Below are 24,403 nucleotides of genomic sequence, written 5' to 3' on the forward strand. Positions count from 1 at the left end.
TGGATTATGATTTTTTGAGGGGGAATGTGCATGAACAGTATTTACAATAAAGTGCTCTTTGCTTTGTCAAAATAATGTCTTAAAAACTAAGCAGTAGACAAGAAGGAAACTGGAGATCCAAAATGGCGGCCGACGGGATGGCAGGCTTCAAGATAGTGTGCGAGTGAGAGAGCTAAAGGAGAGTGTGTGGACATGCAGGGAGTGTCTGAATTTGTGAGTGAGGGACAGTTATATTCCACAGGCCTGTTGGGGACTGACGGACAGGCTCCCCTGGCCGGGCAGCCTCTACTAATGCTGATATCTCTCCTGAAGCAACCAGCTCTGCTGCAGAGACCATGCCATCTTAAAGGGGAGAGCGGCTGTGACTGGAAGCCCAGCCTTACCTACAACTATCTGGGGGAAAACTGGGATACTTCCTGGGACCTTACAACCACAACGCCCAGGGACCAGCTGCCTCTGCTGCAAACCCACGAACACCGAGACTCCAGCCTCCCTGGCCGTGGGTGCCTAAAAAGTTTGTCCAGGGGGAGACAGGGTGGAGGCTGAATAAGCAGACGGGTCCTGCACCTTCTCATAGAGCAGATAGAAGAAACAGCTGAATCGAATAACATCCACCTGGAATTGGCAAATTAAACACAGCTGGTGAGGCAATCAGTGGATGGAAAGGTCAGAGATCACCTAGAGCCGTGGTCGGCAAACTGCGGCTCGCGAGCCACATGCGGCTCTTTGGCCCCTTGAGTGTGGCTCTTCCACAAAATACCACAGCCTGGGTGAGTCTATTTTGAAGAAGTGGTGTTAGAAGAAGTTTAAGTTTAAAAAATTTGGCTCTCAAAAGAAATGTTTCAATCGTTGTACTGTTGATATTTGGCTGTGTTGACTAATGAGTTTGCCGACCACTGGCCTAGAGCAGTGGTTCGCAACCTTTCTAATGCCGCGACCCTTTAATACAGTTCCTCATGTTGTGGTGACCCCCAACCATAAAATTATTTTCGTTGCTACTTCATAATTGTAATTTTGCTACTGTTAATGAATCGTAATGTAAATATCTGTGTTTTCTGATGGTCTTAGGCTCTACAGCAGCGATTCTCAGAGGAACTGTATTAAAGGGTCGTGGCATTAGAAAGGTTGAGAACCACTGGCCTAGAGAGAATCAACGCAGGAGGGAGAGAGCTACATAACCAGACACCTTAGGAGGAGCAAACATGGGGAGACAAAGAAATAGCCCCCATAAGAAAGAAAAGGAGGAATCATGGGAAAAGGAAGTAAATGAAATGAAGGCAAGCAATTATGTCAGAGAAAGAATTCAGAGCAATGGTCATAAAGATGCTGAAAAGGATGGAAGACAAATTCAACCATATGTGTAAGAATGAAGAGGAAATGAAGAAGAACCAAGAAGAAATGAAGAATGACATTGCTGCAATAAAGAACACAATAAAAAGCATCAACAGTAGACTAGGAGAAGCGGAGGACCACATCAGTGAACTAGAAGACAAGGTAGGAAAAAATACCCAAGCAGAGCAGCAACTGGAAAAAACATTTAAAAACAGGAGGAGAGTCTAAGGGAACTTTGGGACAACATGAAACAAAACAACATCTGCATAATAGGGGTGCCAGAAGGAGAGGAAACTGAGCAAGGATTAGAAAACCTGTTTGAAGAAATAATGACAGAAAACTTCCCTGATATAGGGAAGAAAAAACTTACACAAGTCCAAGAAGCTCACAGAGCCTCAAACAAGATAAACCCCAAAAAGCCGACACCAAGACACATTATAATTAAATTGGCAAACACCAATGACAAAGCAAGAATCTTAAAGGCTGCCAGAGAGAGAGACAGAAAGTTACCTACAAGGGATCTACCATCAGACTATCGACTGATTTCTCAACAGAAACACATCAGGTCAGAAGGGAATGGAATGAAATATACAAAGTCATGCAAAGTAAGGGTCTGAATCCAAAAATACTGTACCCAGCAAGGCTATCAATCAAAGTTGAGGTGAAATCAGGAGCTTCACAGGCAAAAAAGGACTAAGGGAGTTTATTACCACTAAACCAGCAATGCAAGAAATGCTAAAGGGTCTGTTGTTAAAAGAAGAAATAGGAAGGGAAGAAGGAACACAGGCATAAAGAATAAAAATGGCAACAAACAAGTACCTACCAATGATAACTTTAAATGTAAATAGATTAAATGCCTCAATCAAAAGTCATAGGGTAGCTGAGTGGATAAGAAAACATGACCCATATATCTGCTATCTACAGGAAACCCACCTCAGAACAAAGGACTCACACAGACTGATGGTGAAGAGATGGAAAAAGGTTTTTCAGGCGAATGGAAAAAAAAAAAAAAAAAGCTGGGGTAGCAATACTTATATCTGACAAATTAAACCTCAAAGTGAAGGCCATAACAAGAGATAAGGAAGGCCACTTCATAATACTAAAGAGAGCAATTCAACAAGAAGATATAACTCTGGTAAACATGTATGCACCCAAAACAGGAGCACCCACATACATAACCTTCTGGAAGATATCAAGGGAGAGATTGACAGCAATACAGTCATAGTACATGAATTTAATACCCCACTAACACCACTGGACAAATCCTCTAAACAAAAAAACAACAAAGAAACATCAACCCTAAATGATAATAATAAAGACCAGAGTGGAGATAAATGACATAGACACCAAAAAAAACAACAACAAAAAAACAAAACAAAAACAAAACAACAAAACAATACAAAAGATCAATGAAACCAAGAGCTGGTTCTTTGAAAGGGTAAACAAGATTGATGAACCTCTAGCCAGGCTCACCAAGAAGCAAAGAGAGAGGACCCTAATAAACAAAATCAGAAAGGAAAGAGTTAAAGTAACAACTGATCCCACAGAAATACAAACGATTATGAAAAAATACTGTGAACAACTCTATTCCAACAAAATAGACAACCTAGATGAAATGGGCATATTCTTAGAAAAATACAAACTCCCAAAACTCAATCAAGAAGAATAAAAAAACCTGAATAGGCTGATAACTACTGAAGAAATTGAAGCAGTCATCAAAAAGCTTCCAGCAAACAAAAGCCCTCATCCGGATGGCTTTACAGGGGAGTTCTACCAAGCATCCAAAGAAGAACTAAAACCTATCCTCCTCAGACTATTCCTAAAAATTCAAGAGTAAGGCATACTTCCAAGCTCTTTCTATGAAGCCAGCATTACCCTAATCCCAAAACCAGATAAAGACACCACAAAAAAAGAGAACTACAGGCCAATATCCTTGATGAACATAGATGCTAAAATCCTCAACAAAATTCTAGCAAATCAGATCCAGCATTACATTAGAAAGATCATACACCATGACCAAGTGGTTATTTATTCCGGGGATGCAAGGATGGTACAATATCCGCAAATCAATAAATGTGATACATCACATAAACAAACTGAGAGACAAAAATCACATAATTATATCAACTGATGCAGAAAAAGCATTTGACAAAATCCAACACCCTTTCTTGATAAAAACTCTCAGCAAAGTGGGAATAGAGGGATCATACCTCAACATAATAAAAGCCTTATATAACAAACCTACAGCCAACATCAGAGTCAATGGGAAAAAACTAAACTCATTTCCCCTAAGAACAGGAACAAGATAGGGATGCCAACTTTCACCACTCTTGTTCAACATAGTACTGGAAGTATTAGCCATTGCAATTAGACAAGAAGAAGAAATAAAAAGCATCCAAATTGGAAAAGAAGAAGTAAAACTGTCCTTATTCACAGATGACATGATACTATACATAGAAAACTCCAAAGATTCCATAAAAAATTATTAGACTTAATAAATGAATTCAGGATTGTAGCAGTATACAAAATTAACACCCAGGAATCTATGGCCTTTTTATACACCAATAATGAACTCACAGAAAGAGGAATGAAAAAAAACCACACAATCCCATTTACCATTGCACCAAAAATATTAAGATACCTAGGAATAAACTTAACCAAGGACGCAAAAGACCTGTACTCGGAAAACTATAGGACATTGAAAAAAGAGATAGAGGAAGACATAAACAAATGGAAGAACATACCATGTTCATGGATTGGTAGAATCAAAATCATTAAAATGTCCATACTACCCAAAGCAAACTACAGATTCAATACAATCCCCATTAAAATACTAACGACATGTTTCAAAGACTTAGAACAAGCTCTCCAAAAATTCATCTGGAATAAAAAAGGACCCCAAATAGCCACAGCAATCCTGAGAAAGAAGAACGAAGTTAGAGGGATCACAATACCAGTTATCAAGCTATATTACCAAGCCACGGTTCTTAAAATTGCCTGGTACTGGCACAAGAACAGACATATACTAGTAGACCAATAGAACAGAACAGAGAACCCAGAAATTGACCCAAGCCATTATGCTCAATCAATATTTGACAAAGGAGACAAGAGCATACAATGGAGTCAAGACAGTCTCTTCAATAAGTGGTGCTGGGAAATTTGGTCAGATACATGCAAAAAAAAAAAAAAAAAAAAAAAAGAAACTAGATTATCAACTTACACCATACACAAAAATAAACTCAAAATGGCTAAAGGACTTAAATGTAAGATGGGAAACCATAAAAATCCTACAAGACTCCATAGGCAGCAAAATAGTAGACATATGTCATAGCAATATTTTTACTGACACAGCTCCTAGGGCAGTGGTTCTCAACCTTTCTAATGCCGCAACCCTTTAATAGAGTTCCTCATGTTGTGGTGACCCCCAACCATAAAATTATTTTCGTTGCTACTTCATAACTGTAATTTTGCTACTGTTATGAATCGTAATGTAAATATCTGTGTTTTCTGATGGTCTTAGGTTACCCTGCTAGCGGTTCTCAACCTGTGGGTCGCAACCCACAGGTTGAGAACCGCTGCTATAGAGCTGGGGGTGGGGAGGGGGTGGCGGTCAATAGGGGAAAATGGAGACATATGCGAATCTTTAGACAATAAAAAAAGCAAAAAACAAACAAACAAAAAAACAACAACTAAGCAGTAGAAAATTTTTGTCATTGTTGGTAAGGAAGCTTAGAGTAGGAGTTGGCAAACTTTTTTGTAAAAGACACATAACAACTATTTTAGACTAGTCATACAGTCACTGCCCTGGTCATACACATTACAACTATTTTAGACTGGTCATACAGTCACTGCCCAAACTTTTTTGTAAGACACATTACAACTATTTTAGACTGGTCAACCCTGCCATTGTAACTTGAAAGCAGCCACAGATAATGCGTAAATGAAATGGGTATAAAACGGTGTTTCTTTGCCCAAGTAAAATCTTACTTAGAAACAGGGGAAGTCTAGACCCTGGTCTAGGGTGTAAGGTCTTTAGTGCATCTGAACACGGGACACACAGGGTAGTAAATACTAAGTGCCTGTGCAAATTTATTTTTACCCCAAAGACACCTGCCATTTTCATAAAAGAAGATGAATGCATTACATTCTTTGCTAATTAATAGGCTTAAGTTGTTACTTTTAAAAATACCAATACAGCCTGGCCGGCGTGGCTCAGTGGTTGGACATTGACCTATGAACCAGGAGGTCACGGTTCGATTCCCGGTCAGGGCACATGCCCGGGTTGCGGGCTCGATCCCCAGTGTGGGGCGTGCAGGAGGCAGCCGATCCATGATTCTCTCTCATCACGGATGTTTCTCTCTCTCACTCCCTCTCCCTTCCTCTCTGAAATCAATAAAAATACCAATACATGTTCATTATAGATTAGAAATTCAGAAAAATATAAAAATAAAATAGTCCTAACCATTATGAATGCTGTTCTTTCCCATTACACAGATGCACTGTCTCGCTGGATAGATCGATTCATCTTGGAAAGTCTCTCATCAAGATCTATATCATCCTTTTAAGTTGCTGCTTAAGATTTTGCATATGAATGTGTCAGAATGATTGTTCAATCAATTCTCTAGATAATCACATTGTTTCCAACTTTTCACTCTTATAAAGTATGGTTTATGGTGACTTGCTTAGCATATACATCTCTGAATCCAGATATCTCCTTAGGTGACATCACTGAAGTGGCATTGCTGGGTCAATGAGTATCATTTAGAAATACTGGTACACATTATCCAATTGCCCTCCAGAAGCATTATACTAATTTATGTTTGGGGCAATAGTGCATGATAGTACACATCCAATTCTTGAATATTGTAGTTGATAGGCAGAATAATGGTCCCCAATAATATCCTCATCCTCATCTCTGAAATCTATAACTGTTACCATTCAGGGCATCAGAGACTTTGCAGATCTGATTAAGAAAGAATGTTGGGATGGGAGATTATCTTGGATTATACAGGTCTGCCCAATGCAATCACAATAGAGGGGATAGAGGGTCAGGGTCCGGGTCCAAGTCCCTGGCCATCTAACATTTAATGTTGTAAACATGTGCTTGGCCTAGAGGGCAGTAATCAGGGGCCTCCTGGCAAGCAGACCCTTCTCCTTCTAACACAGAATACAAAGGCTGGGCACTGCCTAGCACCCTCTCTTGTTTTTCACCTGTTTCACCCTCTAGCTTCTAAGCCTAGAAGCAATTTGGTTTCTGTTTAGAAATTCTCATACTACCAATTCCTTTTCTTTTCCCCTTCCTTTGTTAAACAATTCAATCCAAAAGCCATTATGTGAGGCCAAAGAAGGCAGTGTGTGTAGGAAGAAGGGGGCTGTCAGGTAAAACAGAGCCTGCATTGAGCCTGAACAGGGTGAAGAAGGTATCCATCCTGAGGGTCGTGGTGATGACTTGGTGAGGGCTGTGAGAAGCTAAATGGGATGAGTACTACATCATGTGGGGGTAGAGGCAGTGGTGATAGAAGACTGGCTATTTAGAGAGGGCTTTATTAAATAAGTATAAGGAGCCAGAGAGTTACAATATTGAAAGGGTGAAAAATAGAATAAATCTTGTGGTGTTCAACAAGAATTGGAGATACGAGGGAGGATTCATGGATCCCAATATATAAATACATTTAGAAATATACCAAGCATGTTTGCATGTTTGTTTATGCATATATGTACATATATACAGATATATTCTACTTCTTTGCATTGAGCGAGCCTCAGAGTAGTGATCCTCCTACACCAGTGAACAGACCTGACATGGAGATCTTGGTTCCTAAATACTATTCTCTAATTCTGAAGCAGGGAAAGTTTGAGATGAGCCTGAAATACCTTATTGTGGCAGAAAATGAAGTTCTCAAAGAATTATATAGACATGTCAAGGGGTATAGAAGTCATTTTAAAGGAGCTCTCATTGGCTGAATCTGAGAAAATTTTTTGCATAAAAAAAAGGATAGCAACAGATTACAACCCATTGAGTAAGACAGGAATCCATGAGACCATAAAGATATAATTAAATAAATGAATAATTTGAAAGTTCAACAAGAAATGAGATATTTACCATAGTCTCAAAGTACCTCTTTACAAAATGCTCATTACAAAGGGAAAATATGTCTTTACAATAGAGAAGTTTGGCAGATATTACCGGAATTAACATTAATCATGAGGGTACAATGGAAATCATGGTCATGTGATTGGGTGCAACGAGAAGAGCCCAGCATCACTGCTGTGGTGCTTGTGCCAAAGATGAATTAACTTGAATCTAATCATGAGGAAATATGATACAAATGCATATTGAGGGGCATATTCTAAAACAACAGGCCCCAAATCTTAAAAATTGTTAAGGTCATTTGTGAAAGTCAAGGGAAGCCTGAGGAATCGTTCCAAATTGAAGAAGACTTAAGAGACATGACAACTAATACGATGTGTGATTTGAGACTGAATTCTTATGCTATTAAGGACGTTATTGAGACAACTGGCAAAACATGAAGGCAATATACATTGGGTGATAGGGTATCAGTTGTCAACTCAGTCTCAAATGACTCAGGTAGCAAAAGTTCTTCGCATTATACTTTCGAATTTTTGTATAATTGAGATTATTTCAAAATAAAAGTATGCTAAAAAAATAAATTCTTATAGCAGATCAAGAAATAAAACAAGAAAAGGGGAGAGAAAAACCTGCTCCATTTTTAAGACCTCAGGATTTGGAGGACTGGGGAAATGAGAAACATGAGCAACCAAAAGCAGCAAAATGGCTGACGGCTCAGAAAGTGGGGTTGTTAGACAGAACTTCATTTCACACAAGCTTAATCAGATTTTAAGTATTTTTAAAGATATGAGAATAAAAATCATCAGCAGTTGAATAAAATGAAACTATTGTGGTCCAGACCGAGTTGTCTGCAGTATTTCATGGACAGAGAAGCCACTTGCAGAGAAGCTGGGCAGAGAAAGGAAGAAAGACCCTTCCAGAGTGAGCTTTTTTGGTTTACTAAACATACAAAGCTTAGATTTAAGCCCCGTGAAGACTTAAGTCTTGTTTGTTTGACCTGCAATTTAACTTTTCATAATATATTTTTCTCTCTGCAACTACACCTTTTTAGAAACGGTTTCAGGTGCTTAGCAGAAACATCTTTAGCACAATCTCGAGGCTCTCTGGGTCTCCCTGGTATGCATTTCTGAACTAACTGTGATGAGTCAGTCTCTGAACCAGGGCTTTGAGCAAGGATCTGAGATGCCGCAAAGAGTTCATTAAAGTTGAGAACAGCGGGATTACAAGGAGAATAATTAAGAGGAGGTGCAATCTTTATTGTCTATGTAGGAACATGGTGGTCATTTTCTTCTGGGCCTAGGAAGCTGGCAGGACAACAGACGCACAGGCTTATCTCTCTTGATAACACTTCAAAGAGTCACACATTAGACACACGGTCCCGGCCACATCCCAGAAAGAGCCTTGAATTAATTTTTGCTCTTATCTCCTTGGTAACAAAGGTACAGAGAGCGCATTATTTTTGAGCAGGCAACCGACGAAAGAGAAATGGAGAATTTCATAATCATAATGGATTTTCACATAAAAAGATTCTTGACAGAATGTTTTTGGAATGAAATTTGTCTTTCTACATACCTTTTGGAGATAAAGTACTAAAGGTGAAGGATAAAAGAGCTTGAACTTTTAAACAGATACGGACATATTACAAGGTTATATTTCTAGAATAACAGTTCAGTTATTTTCATCATCATTTTTTTATTTGTCCTAACCTACCTCTGGCCCAACCTACTTTCTAAGATTTGCTTTGATAGGCTCTGGTGGATGATGGACAAAAAAAAAAAAATCCCTTTTAAGCTGTGTAAGTTTTCAGAGACAGTGCAAATCATTTTCTATTTTCAGCAATGTTACCTGCAATCCTATTAGCATGGGGATGTCCTGGCAAAATCTCTCTCCCAGAATGTTCACAAAACAAAACCAAAACCCAACTACAGTGAGTTCCGTACTGTGACTTGAAGGGGCTGAAATGTGATTCTGACTCATTCCCCCGCCTTCCTACCAGCAAAGGGAGGTGTTTTCCCAAGTGTTAGCCTGTTTCTGTGGACTATAAGCCATGTGATGGTCAAGATATCATGGGGCTCTTGGCACATAGTGAAAGTACAAGAATATTTGTGGAATAGAACTAGGTGTCCAATCCAGATTTTATTCCTTCATTCTTGAATAATTAATACATATACTTGATCAAAATCTAAGAGGTAACGAAAGGAATGCTGTGAAATTCTTCCTTACTCCCCTTTCCCCAAACCACCTGGTTCCTCTCCTCACTGACAACTTTCTTGTATGTCTGGAAGGTACTTTTTGGGCATAAAAAGGAAATTGAAGCTGATGCCCCAAAGAAAACCATACCTTCCCATACTTTTCTTTTTTTTTCTTTTTTCTTTTCAAGTGTAAAATCCAGTTCAGTAAAAATAATGAAACAATACCACAATCTCTAGTATTTTACCTCTGGAGGCCTTCAGGTCTAAGGAAGTCCTAAAGTTATAATGTTAATAATGCCAACACTCCTGGAGAACAAGGAGAGGAAGCTAAGATAGGTTCCTACGTGCATGCGTGCGTGTGTGTATGTGTGTGTGTGGGTGGTGGGTCTGGCTTCAAAACTCTTATCCAGAAGACAAAAAGGTATCTTAAAGCAGAAGCTGGCTAGGAATTCTGCTTCAGAAGACACTGACGCTAATTATGATAAGAGGTTAAACAAACTTTCCACAATACCTGCCAAACTCAACTCCAAAACACAGCAGGGTGCATAGCGCATGAAAAAGGGAGAGTGCAAACCCCCACAAATGGGAATAGGTAACTGACTTGAGACAAGACACCGCTTGCATTCTTATCCCATTACAGCCATCTATTTGCACAAAAAACCCGAGTCCAGGCATCTGGACTCCATAGGTCAAGCACTGGATGGAGAACAGGACTTTGTCCTCGACCACATCCCTCCCTGTCTCCCATGGAGCTGGTGTCTAATTCACACCTGTGCTCCTCTCCTGCCCCGGCTAATCGCATGGATCCTTCTTGGTGCTACTTGGGTCCCATTTCCCCACGAAGTGTCCTCAGATGCTGTGAGTTCTCTGAGCGAGACTCTCCAGGGCAGGAAGCACCCTCCCCAAAGGTTCCTTTGAAAACAATCCCGCAATCCCTAGTCCAGTGTGTAGCAAAGAAGAGCAGTAGGGACTCAGCTCTTGGCTAGAAGGGGGTTTCACAAAAGATCCAGAATCTCCCCTGAGACTTTGCCTTCTCCTTGGGGTCCCAGATATCCTAGCCTTGCAGCCATCCTTGCTTCTGCCCCCAGGAATAAAGCAACGACTCAGTTGTATACAGCGCTTTAGAGTTTACAAAATGCTTTTGCGTTTTTCCTCTCATTTGATTCTAAAAGCAGTCCTCAGACACAGGTTATCAACGCATTTTACTCCTCAGAAAGGAAGGCTCAGAAAGGCCAATGGGCATGACCTCAGTGCAGCTCCTATTCCTTTTGGGTCAGTAGTGGGCAAAAGCCCCTTCCTTTTTCTTGCTTAATTAATATGAGATAGGCTAACATTTTCAAAGGTAACTTGACTCAAGAACATGTTAAATTAACTAGCAAACATATCACAACAGTATAAATAGCATACAAATGGTAAGTTAATGAAAACTTGGGTTGAGGGAAGTTTATCCCTGCCTCCAGGCCCTGGCCCCAAGAGCGTTCTTTATTTTCCCCCCAGCTTTACGGAGACATAGAACACTGTGTAAGCTTAAGGTGTGCATGTGTTGACTTGATATACGGATATATGGCAAAAATGATTACCATTATAGCGTTAGCTAATACCTCCCTCATCTCACATAATTGCCATTTCTTCTTCTTTTTTTTTTTGTGGTGAGAACATTTAAGATCTACATTCTTAGCAACTTCCAAGTATATAATACAGTACCCAGGGGCATTCCCAAGTTTCCCTGCTTCCTCCATTTTAAGAAGGGGAGGGAGAGGGCAAGAGCTTGTACGACCAGGATGATAATGACTAACATTAACTGAGCACTTACTGTGTGCCAAGGCACCATTCTGAGCACTTTACATGTATTACCTCATTTACTCCTTTCAAAATCCCTGAAGGTATATGCAGTTATTACCTCTACTTTACAGGCAAAGGCAGAGAGAACTTCCAGAACTTGCCCAGGGTCAGGTAGCTGTTAGCACATGGCAGAGCCAGGCTTTCTGGCTCCAGAGCCTACACTTCCAAGCACGGTACTATGCAAGCCCTCAGTGCATGCGAGGGGGCCCAATAGATAGCATGGGACTTAGACGGATAGATGGCAATAGGATTTTCAGGGGAGGACTGAAACCACGGCTTTTAATATAAATCCACAGAGCAGCCACTCAGCACTCTCTTTTTACCCTCCCTCCTCATCTCCTCATACTGCTCTCTCACTTCTGTGTTGATGTTTCCTCCAAATAAATGATACGTTCCTTGATGTCAGAGGACACACCTCTTCTGCGCTCCATCCTGACATGGCACAGAATGAACCCTTCAATAAGGCACCCATCTCCTGGGTGATTTCTCAGTGATTTATACTCACTCGGGCAACAAGTTCTGTTCCTGTGAGGAAGAACTTACAGCAGATCAGAGTGAAGAAGAGAATGAATGGATTTCTTGGTTTGTAGATTCAACAGGGAAGTAAGCAACAGAGGCAAGAAATTAACACATATTAGAGTCCACTTTGCACCAAACACTAACCTGAGCACACTGCATATGATATCTTATGTAACCCTTAGTGTAATTGATCCTGTGAGGTGGGCATGATTGCTGTGGTCTGAATGCCAGTGTCCCCTACATTCATATGCTAAAATCCTAGTGCTGATGTGACGGTATTAGGACAAGGGGCTTTGGGGAGGTGCTTAGGTCAGAAAGATGCAGCCCTCATGAATAGGTTAGTGTTCATATAAGAGACCCCACAGAGATCCTTCGCCCTTGCCACCGTGTAAGGACACAGGGAGCAGGGGCTGGCTGAGGAAGAGGGACTTCGTCAGAATGCGACCACACCGCTGCCTCCAGAGCCGTGAGAAACACATTTCTGTTGTTTCTGTGCTCTTCACTCGGAGGCATTTGTTACAGCAGCCTGAACAGACTAAAATAATTATTTACAAACGAGGAAGCAGATGCTGAGGCTTTAGAAACGGGTCTTCCAAGGTACCCCCATCCTCTCTGTTCTACAAAGTGGTCACGATCTTGCCTTTCCTTTGGCCGTCTGCCTCTGGCCCTGGCACCTGGTCCCACCGCCTCTGGTGCCACAGACTCAAGGAGGCGCAGAACCAGACTGGGCAGTTTCAAGAGCTGACACAGGGTCGAGGAAGGATTTATTAGGAAAAGTGTAGAGTCCTTCATTTTCCCACGGAGGGACTCCATACCTGTCTATTTCAGGGACATCCGCCTCATTCACGTCATTCCTGTGGGGAGGACAGAGGGGCCTGGGAACTGTGTCCTGGTGCTGGGAAGGGCAGGGGCCACGTAAGGGAGTTTCTTGAGGTCCCCTTTCCTGACGATTTGAAGGCTTAAAATAGGCCCGTGCCTGGATGCTTGCTGTGGCTTGGAACAGTGGCGAGGCAGGGAGATTTACCGCCTTGCTTGCTGTGTCCAACTATTTTAAGTGTCACTGATGCTCTGGTGTCGTTTTAAATTTATGGATGTTCGCTCCAGTCCAAAGAACCTCTGGACTCTTTCCTGTGGCGTCCTCGTAAATGCCCGCTGAAATACTGACTTAGTTTTACACCATAGGTACTACGGAGCTTCCTGCAGTCCCTATGGGGCCTCTGTTCTCTACTTTGGATTTTATTAAAAATAAATGACAAAAGTACATAAACATGTGCCATAAACAACCACGAAACGCTGACCTTTCTTCTTAATAGCAAATCGTATTCTCTTTGTGGTCAAAACTAGGAAACCAAAAACCTTTTCCTTGTGACATAAAACTTCCGGCGTCCAATATAAATGAGGAAACGGATGCCAACCGATGTGTCTTTGATAAATTCCTCTTCTTTCCCCTCATCAGTATGCTAGCCCTCTCCTACACTTTTTTTTCTTCTTTCCTGTGCGTATCACTTTCCTTGCCACGCCTGCGATTTCTGAAGGGGTGGGTCACCGCTCTGGATGAATTTGTACCTGACCTTTGACCATCAGAACTTGCTGTTTCCACAGCTAGAGAGGAAGTAGTGATGATCTTAGTCTTCCGAATTAACATATGAAAAGTGATTTCCCAACAGATGTGGCTGAGGGTACTTGCTGACTGCTGCTGTGTGAATTTCCTCATAATTGGGTTCAGGAAGTATCCCATCCAGTCTGTATCAGAAGAATAAGGAAGTGTACAGGGTGGGGTGATGGTGGAAGTATATGGGACAGATGATAAATCTACAGTTATAATAGAAACGAAAGATGGAAATGACTCAAGAGGCCTTCCAAGCCACAGCCCAGCTACCTAGTCCTGTTTTAAATCACCTGAGAATACTGATGCAGCCTCTGTTCTCCCCAAGACCTAGAATCCAGCTAGGAGACATGACAGAGATGGGCACGATCTCTAATAACACAAGCTGTGGTAGGTTAAGTATCACATCAGTGGTCTAGAGCAGGCGTTGACAGACTATGGCCTGAACACCAAGTCTGACCCTGTTTCTGTAAATAACGTTTTATTGGACACAGCCACACCCATTCATTTATTCACTGTCTGTGTAGCAGTTGCAACAGAGACCTATGGCCCTCAACACCTAACACATTTCCTATCCAGCCTTTTACAGACAAAGTGTGCTCAACCCTGGTTTAGTGGGTGCCTCAGAGGGTCAGCAGGCAGAGATCACTCCAGGCTCCAACACTGCAAGAAGGCTTCACATAAGGGCTTAGACTATGTCTCAAAGACTTCTAGGGCTTGTCTAGAGAGAATGGGTCGGGAGAGGGTATTCCAGGCAAGGAAGGCTCAAGGGCACGGCAATTACCAGGGAAAAGTTTGACAGGAATAGAAGGATTCTTTCAACAGGAATAAGATGGAAGGATGGATGTACAGGCTAGGTATGAATAGCAACAAGCCTTGAATGACAGGCTAAAATATTCCAAGTGATAAAACATACATTTTCTCATACCAGCCACTACATGGGTAGTAGGGTGTAGTGAGGTGACTTTTAAAGTCCGTTTAAGCTCTAAGAATCAATTTTTAAAAGTACTGATGCCTAGTCCCACCCCCAGACCATCTGTATTAATTAGTCTCAGGTGGATCATTGAGTTTTGTTTGTTTGTTTGTTTGTTTTGAAACACTTCCCAGGTAACTTGATTGTGGAGTTAGGAACCACTTCCTAGATGGAGGAAATAGTCAGGACCTGCCTCCAGAAGCTCAGCTCAGAGCCTGGTAAATGCAGCAGGTGCCCAACACATGTGAGTCAAATTAGACCAGGAATATTGGCTTGTCCCAGAGCCAACCTGAGAAGCCTCTGTTTGACTAGAGTCAGCTATATCACATTAAGTTGGTCACATGATTTCCAATAAAAGAAATCACTTCTGCTTGCCCTGGCTGAAACTTGGAAAAGCCCACGATGCTCAATGCAATATTGAGTCTGTGTACACATTTAGGCATTTATAGATTTTTCTTTCACTGTTATTGTAACATGACCATTTACAAGGCTATACACAATTTGCCCTTGGCCTTGTTACCGCTCAGATCTTCTCTCCCGCATCCAACCCGATGACTCCACTCCTGCCACTACACTGGTCTCTTGGTTGTTCCTTGAATGCCAGAGGTATGTCCCCGTCTTTAAGTATTCCACACAGACTTTCCTCTGCCCCAGATGCTCTTCTCCTCTTTTCCTCCAGACATATGTGAGGCTCAGTTTGCTCACATTCAAGTCTTTGCTCAAGGATTACCTTTTCAGCGACCCCTCTCCTGACCATCTATGTAATTTAAAATCACATCCTCTTTCGCACAGAGGTATTATCTATTCTCTTACTCTGATTTACTTTTTCTTCATAGCACTTATTACCTTTTAACATACTATGTCATTTACTTCATTATGCTTATTTTCTATTTCTCCTACTACAATGTAAGCTCTACAAGAAGGGATTTTACCCGTTTTGTTCTCTGTTGCATCCCCAGTGCCTCCAATAGTGCCCGGGACACAGAAGGAACTAAAAAAAAGTATGTGCCTATTGCATCCATGCTCAGAATGCCTTTACTCATCCTTTAAGACTGAGCTTGAATAGCTTCTCTATAAACTCTCCCTGGTTTCCCCTTTGATGACGAAAGGAGTCCTCCCTCCTCTGTTCACTTTGGCTTCTTTTGAAACTCTTTAAAGTTTCTCACACATCAGTGACTTTCTATCTCCCCTACTGCTTCTGCCCTCCTCCAAGGTTGGGAGAGGGCAGAGGGCCTAGCATCTAGTAGAGACTGAACAGGTATATGTTCAGGAAATGAGCCAGAATGTGGCAACACAAGCTTTGGACTAGTCTTTTCCTTGTAACAACACTTTCTGTAGTTGCACACCTGTGTAGTTCTCCATTTTATTCTAGCATCTTGAGTGGTCTGCAATGGTTCATTATCACAGAAAAGGTACATCAGTTTCATTGAGAAAAGCATTAAAAATCTGATGCTTCTGAGAACCTTTAGGTTGTATGGAGTATTTCCGCCCCCCCCCCCCCGATTAATCTATTTACCAAGTCCTGCTGATGTTACTTCCTACATTCCCCTGAATTTATTCACTTCTTTTCATTGTCTCCTGCTCTCTAGGCTAAGCCACAGTTATCTCTTAACTGGAATAGTGCAACCACTTCCTAAATGGTATACTCTGTCTATTCCTCTGGAATCCATCCTCTTCACAGCAGCTACAACAAGCTTTGAAAGCACAAATCAGATTTCTTTCTCTTGCTTGAAACCATTCAAAGACTTCCCATTGCACTTAGCATGAAGTGCAAAAGTCTCACCATGGCTTCAACCTCACCGTAGGCCACTCTCCCCTTGGTTATTACCTCTTCTGGTCCCTCTGCCTGGAATGCCCTCTCTTCATTCAGATAACTTCCACCCACTCTCCCAATCCCAGCTCAAATATCCTCTCCTCAGAGAAACCTTGTCCTGTCCCATGCCCCCAATCCACCACTTCTTTTATTATCACTGTCCTCTTATTTGAATTACTTTTCCCACCAGACTCAAATGAGCCCTACTAGAATTCAAACTGCAAAAGGGCAGGTACATTAATCTGTTTTGTGCATTCATGTATCCTCAGTATCTAGAGAACATGAATAGTGCATAGTAAATGTGCAATTTTTTTTGAATGAATGAATGAATGAATGAATGAGGGCCTAGGTTTATCTATCTTATTCACTGTGTATCTCTGGTCCTAGCACAGTGCCTACAACAGTACATAGCAGACACTCAACAAATACTAATTGAGTGAGTCTTTGATATTGCCTTCTTAGGCCCTTTACCAAGTCTTTCAACTTTGAACATTAATATTTATTCAACTGTGATCTGATACACCTTGAGCGGTTTATATGTGAACACTGCCTGTAAGCTCCACCTGAGATTCCAGACCTGGGTCCTGTGTATTCCAGCCACAGCGCCCCCATCAGTGTGATATGATTTGTAGGAGCAGCCCAGTCACAATTTCAGCGTTAGGGAAAAAAATAAATTTTCACCTTTTAGTGTGAGATTTGGGGTCAACAAAACCATTGTTGCTCTTAGCAGACACATCTGGAACTGGAGCTCATGCCGGCCAGGCTCTGCGAGTCTCAGCATTTTCAATAAGCAGAGAAGAAAATGTGCAAGACAGGCGGCCAGCAGGAAAAGGCCACTGCCTGGCTTCTCCAGGGCTGGAAGGGCTCTGAGAAGTGTTGTTGTTGTGCATGCTGGGCCCTGGGGAGCGTGTTGGTGCTGCTGAGATGCTGAATGTGTGTTGGCTGTGACCCTGGAGCCCCCGGCTGGGGAGCGGGCCCAGGCACAATGACTTCTTTCATGGAAAAACTTGACTCTGCAAACGCAGGGTTGAAGGCTAGATCTCTCTCCTCCTGGTAAATCACATGACATGAGAAAGGCTGTGCTGTTTGGCTCTCTGTGGGGTTAGCATGACACGAGTTTCTGGCAGAGATATCATGAGGAGTCCCTCTGACTGAGGCACTGAGCTTGCTTGCTCACAAAGGAGAGTTTGTGACTCAATATAGGGGGTGAAGCCAACCTTATGTGCATATTCTGTACAATATTCACAGGGTCTGGCCTTAAATAGAATATGCTGAGAAAAGGTATTGAACTGTTTCTCTTAAGCCACATATGATTACATATGTGGTTACTGGAGGCACCTGGAATCATCTAGTTCTGACAAAAATCCACGACCTTTATAATATGGATTTTCTTTTTTCCTGACCTTCCTGAGGAAGATGTCTATTCCTGTACATTGTGTGTGTGTGTGTGTGTGTGTGTGTGTGTGTGTGTGTGTGTGTGTGTGTTCAGGCTCTCTTGCTTCATGGAGAAAGCCTAACCCAGTGACAGGATAAAGGACAGAGTGATACAGTGAAAAGTGTGCTGCCCCTCAGAAATAGGAGATGTGTGGTCACCACCATAGACCTTGGCATCCTTTCTACATAATGAGGTGGATGGACTAATCAGTAGTTGGCAAACATTTTCTGTAAAGGGCCAAATGGAAATAGTTTAGTCTTGTGGTTTTTGTTGCAAGCACTCAACTCTACCATTATGGTGTGAAAGAAGCCATAGACAATACATCGGTAAATAAATGGGTGTGACTACATGTAAGAAAACTTTGTTTACAAAAGCAAGTAGTGAACTAGATTGTGCCCAGGGGTCTTAGGTTGCCAACCGCAGGAGACATTATCTCTTAAAAGATGGTTCCTCCGTCTATGCAATAATTCTAGAAGATGATTATCGGGACCAGAGGAGAATTACAATAAACAATAGGAAAACAATTAATAAAATGGCAAAAAGTACATACCTATCAGTAATTACATGTAAATGGACCAAATGTTCCAATCAAAAGACATAGGGTGGCTGAATGAATAAAAACAAGACCTGTACATATGCTGCCCACAAGAGACCCACTTCAGATGGAAAGACATACTGATAAAAAGTAAAGGGATAGTAAAAGGTATTTCATCCAAATGGAAAGGAAAAAAAAGGGTAGCAGTACTTATATCAAACAAAATACATTTTAAAAGAAAGGCTGTACCAGGAGAGAAAGAAAAGCATCTATAATAATAAAAGCATAATATGCTAATTAGACCAGACAGCCGAACAACCTCCCGGATGAAGCCGCCACAGCGGGAGCTGAGGCAGAGGCAGTTAGGGGCGATTAGGCAGACAGGCAGAGTGGTTAGGGGTGATCAGGCAGGCAGGCAAATGGTTAGGGGTGGTTAGGCAGGCAGGCAGAGGTGGTTAAGGGCAATCAGGCAGGCAGGTGAGTGGTTAGGGGCAATCAGGCAGGCAAGCAAGCAGTTAGGGGTGATCAGACAGGCAGGCAGAGTGGTTAGGGGCAATCAGGCAGGCAGGCCGAGTGGTAGGCAGGTGAGCTGTTAGGAGCCAGCGGTCCCGGATTGTAAGAGGGATGTCTGACTGCAGGTTTAGGCCTGATCCTGGATCAGGCCTAAACCGGCAGTTGGACATTCCCCGAGGGGTCCCGGATTGTGAGAGGGTGCAGGCCAGCCTGAGGGACCCCCCCTCCCCCGTGCACAAATTTTGTGCACCAGGCCTCTAGTTTTTATAATATAAAGGGATCAATCCAACAAGAAGATATAACTCTTGTAAATTTTTATGGACCCTACATAGGAGCATCTAAATATATAAAATAAATATACAAAAGGAGAGATAAACAGTAATACAGATATAGTAGGGGACTTTAACACCACATGACATCAATGGATATATCATCCAGACAGGAAATCAACAAGGAAACAGTGGCCTTAAATGACACATTAAGCCAGATGCATTTAGTTAATATTTTCAGCACATTTCACCCCAAAGCATCAGAATGCATTCTTTTCAAGTGCACATAGAACATTTTCCAAACAGACCACATATTAGGCCATAAAACAAGTCTCAGTAAATTTAGGAAGATTGAAATCCTATCAAGCATCTTCTCAGATCACAATGGTATGAAACTAAAAATCAGTTACAAGAAAACTGAAAAACACAAAAGACGTGAAGGCTAAATAATATGCTACTAAACAATGAATGGATTAACAACAGAGTGTCTAATAACTAAATACCCATTTCTGGAGTAGACTCACTTGTTGGGAGCCTTAATGAAGGAGAGTTAGTTTTGATATATGGCTTTAAAAAACCCAAAATCTTGCCCTATATGCCAACTGCCACCATGCTTAGTGAGAATCCTATAAAATAAAACCCTAATATGCAAATCAACCGAACTGTGGAATGACTGGTTGCTATGACGCACACTGACCACCAGGGGCAGATGCTCAACACAGGAGCTGCCCCCTGGTGGTCACTGTGCTCCCACAGGGGGAGCGCCACTCAGCCAGAAGCCGGGCTCACAGCTGGCGAGCGCAGCAGCTGTAGCAGGAGCCTCTCCTGCCTCTGCAGCAGCGCTAAGGATGTTTGACTGATGGCTTAGGCCTGCTCCCTGGGGAGCAGGCCTAAGCCATCAGTTGGACATCCCCCGAGGTCTCCCAGACTGCGAAAGGGCACAGACCAGGCTGAGGGACCCACCCGACTGCACAATTTTCATGCATTGGGCCTCTAGTGTTAAAATAAATTCCAAGGCAGTGCCTGGACTAATTGGAAAAGAATGTTGTGATTGATCAGGGATGTCTTGGCTGTGGAAGGGGTAATTAACAGTACCTTTGCTTCCTGTTTCTAGCCTCACTTAGAAGATGTGTTACCCTCAAAACAGATTTCTTCATTAAATCTCTCCTACTCTTGATTACCCTTACAGAATGTTAGATTAATTCTTTTAAATATTACTTTTACTACATCACTCTCCTACTTCATAACCCTCTAAAGGTTTGTTTCCATTTCCCACATAGTAAATATTCTTCCTTAGTCTAACAATCAAGATCCTCCACAATTTGTCACCATTTAATGTTCTCATCAACCATACACAGAATCACCTCCCTCCATTTCTTTTTTTGAAAAAAAATATTTTTATTGATTTCAGAGAGGAAGGGATAGTGAGAGACAGAAACATCAATGATGAGAAAGAAACATTGATCGGCTGCCTCCTGCATGCCCCACACCGGGAATCGAGCCTGCAACCTGGGCATGTGCCCTGACTGGGAATCGAACTGTGACCTCCTGGTTCATAGGTCGACGCTCAACCCCTGAGCCACACCGGCTGGGCGTGACCTATTTCTTGTACTCAGAGTACACACTCTGATCTAAAAGGGTCACTAGTAGGAGCAGGAGATGGGAGTTGGTCCAAAGGGGAGCAGCTGGATTAAGAGATCAGGATAAGTCAATAGCTGGGAGGTTCGACATGGAGGAGGGTATCAGAAATCTTGGGGAGGGATCCAAGTCAAATCTGAGTGGACAAGCTTTAGCTGAGGCCTGCTCCTTTTGATGGCCTAGTTTCTATCCCAGTTTGGCTGCCCGTTATCAGTTTTAAAGCAGTGGTATTTTATAGCTGTTACTGAATAGGCAGCCGATACATACCCCACACATCTTCATCTCTGCGCTTATAGCTTCTTCACCTTGAGTGTCTGTTTCCCTCATTTCTGCCTATTGGAGTCCCACCTATCCTTTGGTGCTCAGCTCCAAACCATCACAGTGAGGCCCTGGCATTTTTCAAATAACCTGCTTCTCCGAGTCCTTAAACTTGACACCATTCCCTAATTCATCCCCATAACTCCATATAGATCTCTCCTAGTTCTACAGTGCTGGCGAGACAGCGACATTCACCACGAGGGCCCATTTTTGCCCAGACAGTTACATTCAGAGATTTTATGGTAACTGACTCACTGTCTCCTTCAAATGGGGCAGTCTGGATGTGAACTGGTGTATTAAGGTGTCTCTTAACGGTTAGATTTAAATACCAGTCTATGGTGACAAAACACTATAAACTAGAAATGAAATGCAGCAGCATAAAGCACAATAAATTCTTATTGCCCATGGCTAAAATGAGACAAAATATTGTCCCAGAATAAGGGAGAAAGTAAAGCTCTCATGGAAAAATACGAGCAGGTTAACTTTTCCAGCACGCTGAATGGCACCTGAGTGACCCAAGAGTTATTGAAGTTAAAAATAAGCAAGTGCTGTACCCCCTACTAGTGACTGGGCTCTGATGAATAGTTATGACAATTTCGCATAGTGGTGAGTCTAAAATAAAAAACTTTACAATGTACACACTTCATTTAGAGTAAGTTTACCATTTATAAGCCAAGGAAAACAAGCAGTTTACAACTTCTATCAACTCTGATCAAAATGATGTGGAAAAACTCAATGCCAAGTTGTATAAATTATGGGAAACAGAAAAGGGCCACACATTTCTATATCTGTGTCTTATTTTTACCCAGATCAGAAACAGAGAAATCAGAAGCTTTTCCCCATATGCTGTGAGTAGTGTTTGCTAATTTCAGATGATAATGAAAACTGAAGGTAATATTTCTGTGTTGTAATCCTAAAGATACCTGACCCCATGGCCATGTTGACAATTCATCATCAGCGGCATGACTGGAAACTCATTGGCTTCCTGGTCCTTGCTAGTTGATGGGGACTAAGGGTACAGAAACTTTTAACTTTGAGCCAAAGGAATAATTCTAGCTGCCATTACCAATATTTGGAACCATATAGAGGTAGCATGAAGTTTTTCTTCCATTCATAGACCTTTTTTTTTTAAGGCCTCTGAAGGCAGAATTCTTCTCTTCCACCTTGACTATCTCCAGAGGTCATGTTGGGAATGCAGAGGTTCCTCTGGCATCTCCACGATTCAGGGGAGAGGGACCCAGGACTCGAATGTCCTTGAACAACTCTCTACTACCGGAGGGCACCAGCCATGTGGGCATTAACTTGGTGAAGGTCCCAATGACAGATGCCAGGGAAGTTGTACCCGGTGAAGTTATTTAAACACTTGCTTTGAGGAATCTGTCTGGGTTGGGTGTCGGCCCTACCAATATAAGGCTGGCCTAAATAGAATTGTCTGGCTTTTGGGGGATGCTGATATTTCATCTTTCTCTTTGAAAGTTGATTCGAGTTCTCATTTAGTTGGGAGGAAGTCATGGGGGAATACTGGGGTGTGACTGGCAAGAAGAGGAGATACAGGGGCTGTTCCTTATTCATTTGGTAAGTCAATCTGATATAGAGGATCTGGGCTGCGGAATCAGCCCAAGAGGATTCAGAAAGGAGCCACATTGGAATCTAGACAAGCTAGAGTCCAGACGAAGAACTGCGCTCACCTCATATGGAAAGTCAGCCAAGTTTCCACTGGTGAGTCTGGATTCTGTAGGCAATTTAGTGATTTCCTGTTGGCCACCCCCCACTGCTGCCTCCTTCCCACCTGCAAGCAGTCACCCACCCATAAATCCTGTCCAGCCCTGGACTGCTGCCCAATGTTCCAGAGGGTTGGACTCACCAAGGAGAGCGGAATTCCCAGGGTCCAGGACCAGCTGTGTTCCCAGAGGAGACATCAGCACTGAAGGAAGGTTTGGTCCAGTGGCTGAAAGCAAGGCTCTGATATCCTCCAACTGTGTGGGGACTTGCGGGGGATCTGTGAGAAGGCAGATGGTGAATCAGACAGGTTAAAGCATGAAGGCCATATTAAGGGGGGAATGAGAGGTGAGCATGCGTGTAATTGTGTCTGTGTGTAAAGCAGGCATTACTCTTGTTGCCTTTTAACATAATTTTTCCTGTTGAGAAGGTGTGCCTATCAAATTGAGTCTGATTGTCAAACAACACTTGGACCAATAAGGACAGTTATAAGAATCAGGCATGTAGATTTCAGAAGTTCCTGACTAATACCACTTTATACCACAGTACCACTGGGTCCCTATAAATGTAGGTACATTAAACCACATTGTAAAGACACTCTTGAGAAGCCAACATTTCTTCAGCAATTACTAAATGTCAAGTCCTATATTAAAGAGCTTTCATTTATAACATCCTTAGGGGGGGGGGCATTTTATTCTAGTCCGCACGGATAGGGATGTGCTACAGAAATTCTTACTTAAAAGGAGCCTATGAGTGGCTTTTTCTATGAGGAAAAGGGTCCATCTATGAAGTCGATAAGTTAACTTGCTTTGTGGTGTGAATTTTTCATGCTCAATAGGACAGATAAGCTGGACAGGGATCATTTGCTATTTAAAGTCTGATAAGGAGTCAGGGCTGAAGTCATCAGGGTCACAGTTAACCAGAGCCAAGGTGACAGCAATGGGAAATACAGTGGCTTGCTTGCCATTTCCAATGGGCAAATACAGAGGCAAGCGGCTACTGAACCTGGTGGTGGGATGATCCCTGGTTCTCCTGGGAAAGTGCGGACACCTGCTCCCCCTCTTCTGGCATCTCCTGATGCCCTGCAATTCACTCTCTCAAGGCCGACTCCTGCCTTTTCCTCTCCAGCCCTTGTTGGAGCAGAAAGAGAAACAGGAGTGTTGTTCTTGTAATTGATGGTTATTTCAATAGGGTTCAGTGAGGGCCTACTATGTGCTTGCCACCTTGTTAGGTACTTGTTAGGTCATGATGGTGCCAGAGTCTAGTTCAGAAACATACTTCTGTCTACTCTGCCTTGGACCATTGTGTACAGAAAACAATGATGAGGTTGAGATATATAAAATTTAAAATTACAAAGACATTATATACTATATACATATAAATAATTTAAAGTATTCTTTATATGGTCTAGGAGAAAACATCTGGTTTGGGTTCAGGAACCCTCAGGTTGAGCTGTGGCTCTGTCTTTCACTAACTTGGGCAAGTCACTAAATCCTTCTGAGCCTTAGTTTCCTCTTCTATTAAATGGAACCTCATCTTTTTTTTTTTTTTTTGAACCTCATCTTTTCCAAGATTTCTTTCTACTCTCAAACACCACGGTTTTAGAAA

General features: G+C 42.2%; 1 protein-coding gene across 2 annotated transcripts in view; it reads right to left on the reverse strand.

The window, feature by feature from the left end:
- Positions 1-24,403, reverse strand: part of ADAMTSL1 (ADAMTS like 1) — an 882,329-nt gene that overhangs the window by 40,194 nt on the left and 817,732 nt on the right. For both annotated transcript variants that reach the window (XM_028150731.2, XM_008145030.3), the window contains one exon: positions 22,941-23,075. In XM_028150731.2, coding sequence (XP_028006532.2) covers positions 22,941-23,075 — 135 coding nt within the window. The remainder of the gene's footprint in view (positions 1-22,940; positions 23,076-24,403) is intronic.

Source organism: Eptesicus fuscus, chromosome 15, assembly GCF_027574615.1.
Source record: "Eptesicus fuscus isolate TK198812 chromosome 15, DD_ASM_mEF_20220401, whole genome shotgun sequence".
Classification (NCBI taxonomy): domain Eukaryota; kingdom Metazoa; phylum Chordata; class Mammalia; order Chiroptera; family Vespertilionidae; genus Eptesicus; species Eptesicus fuscus.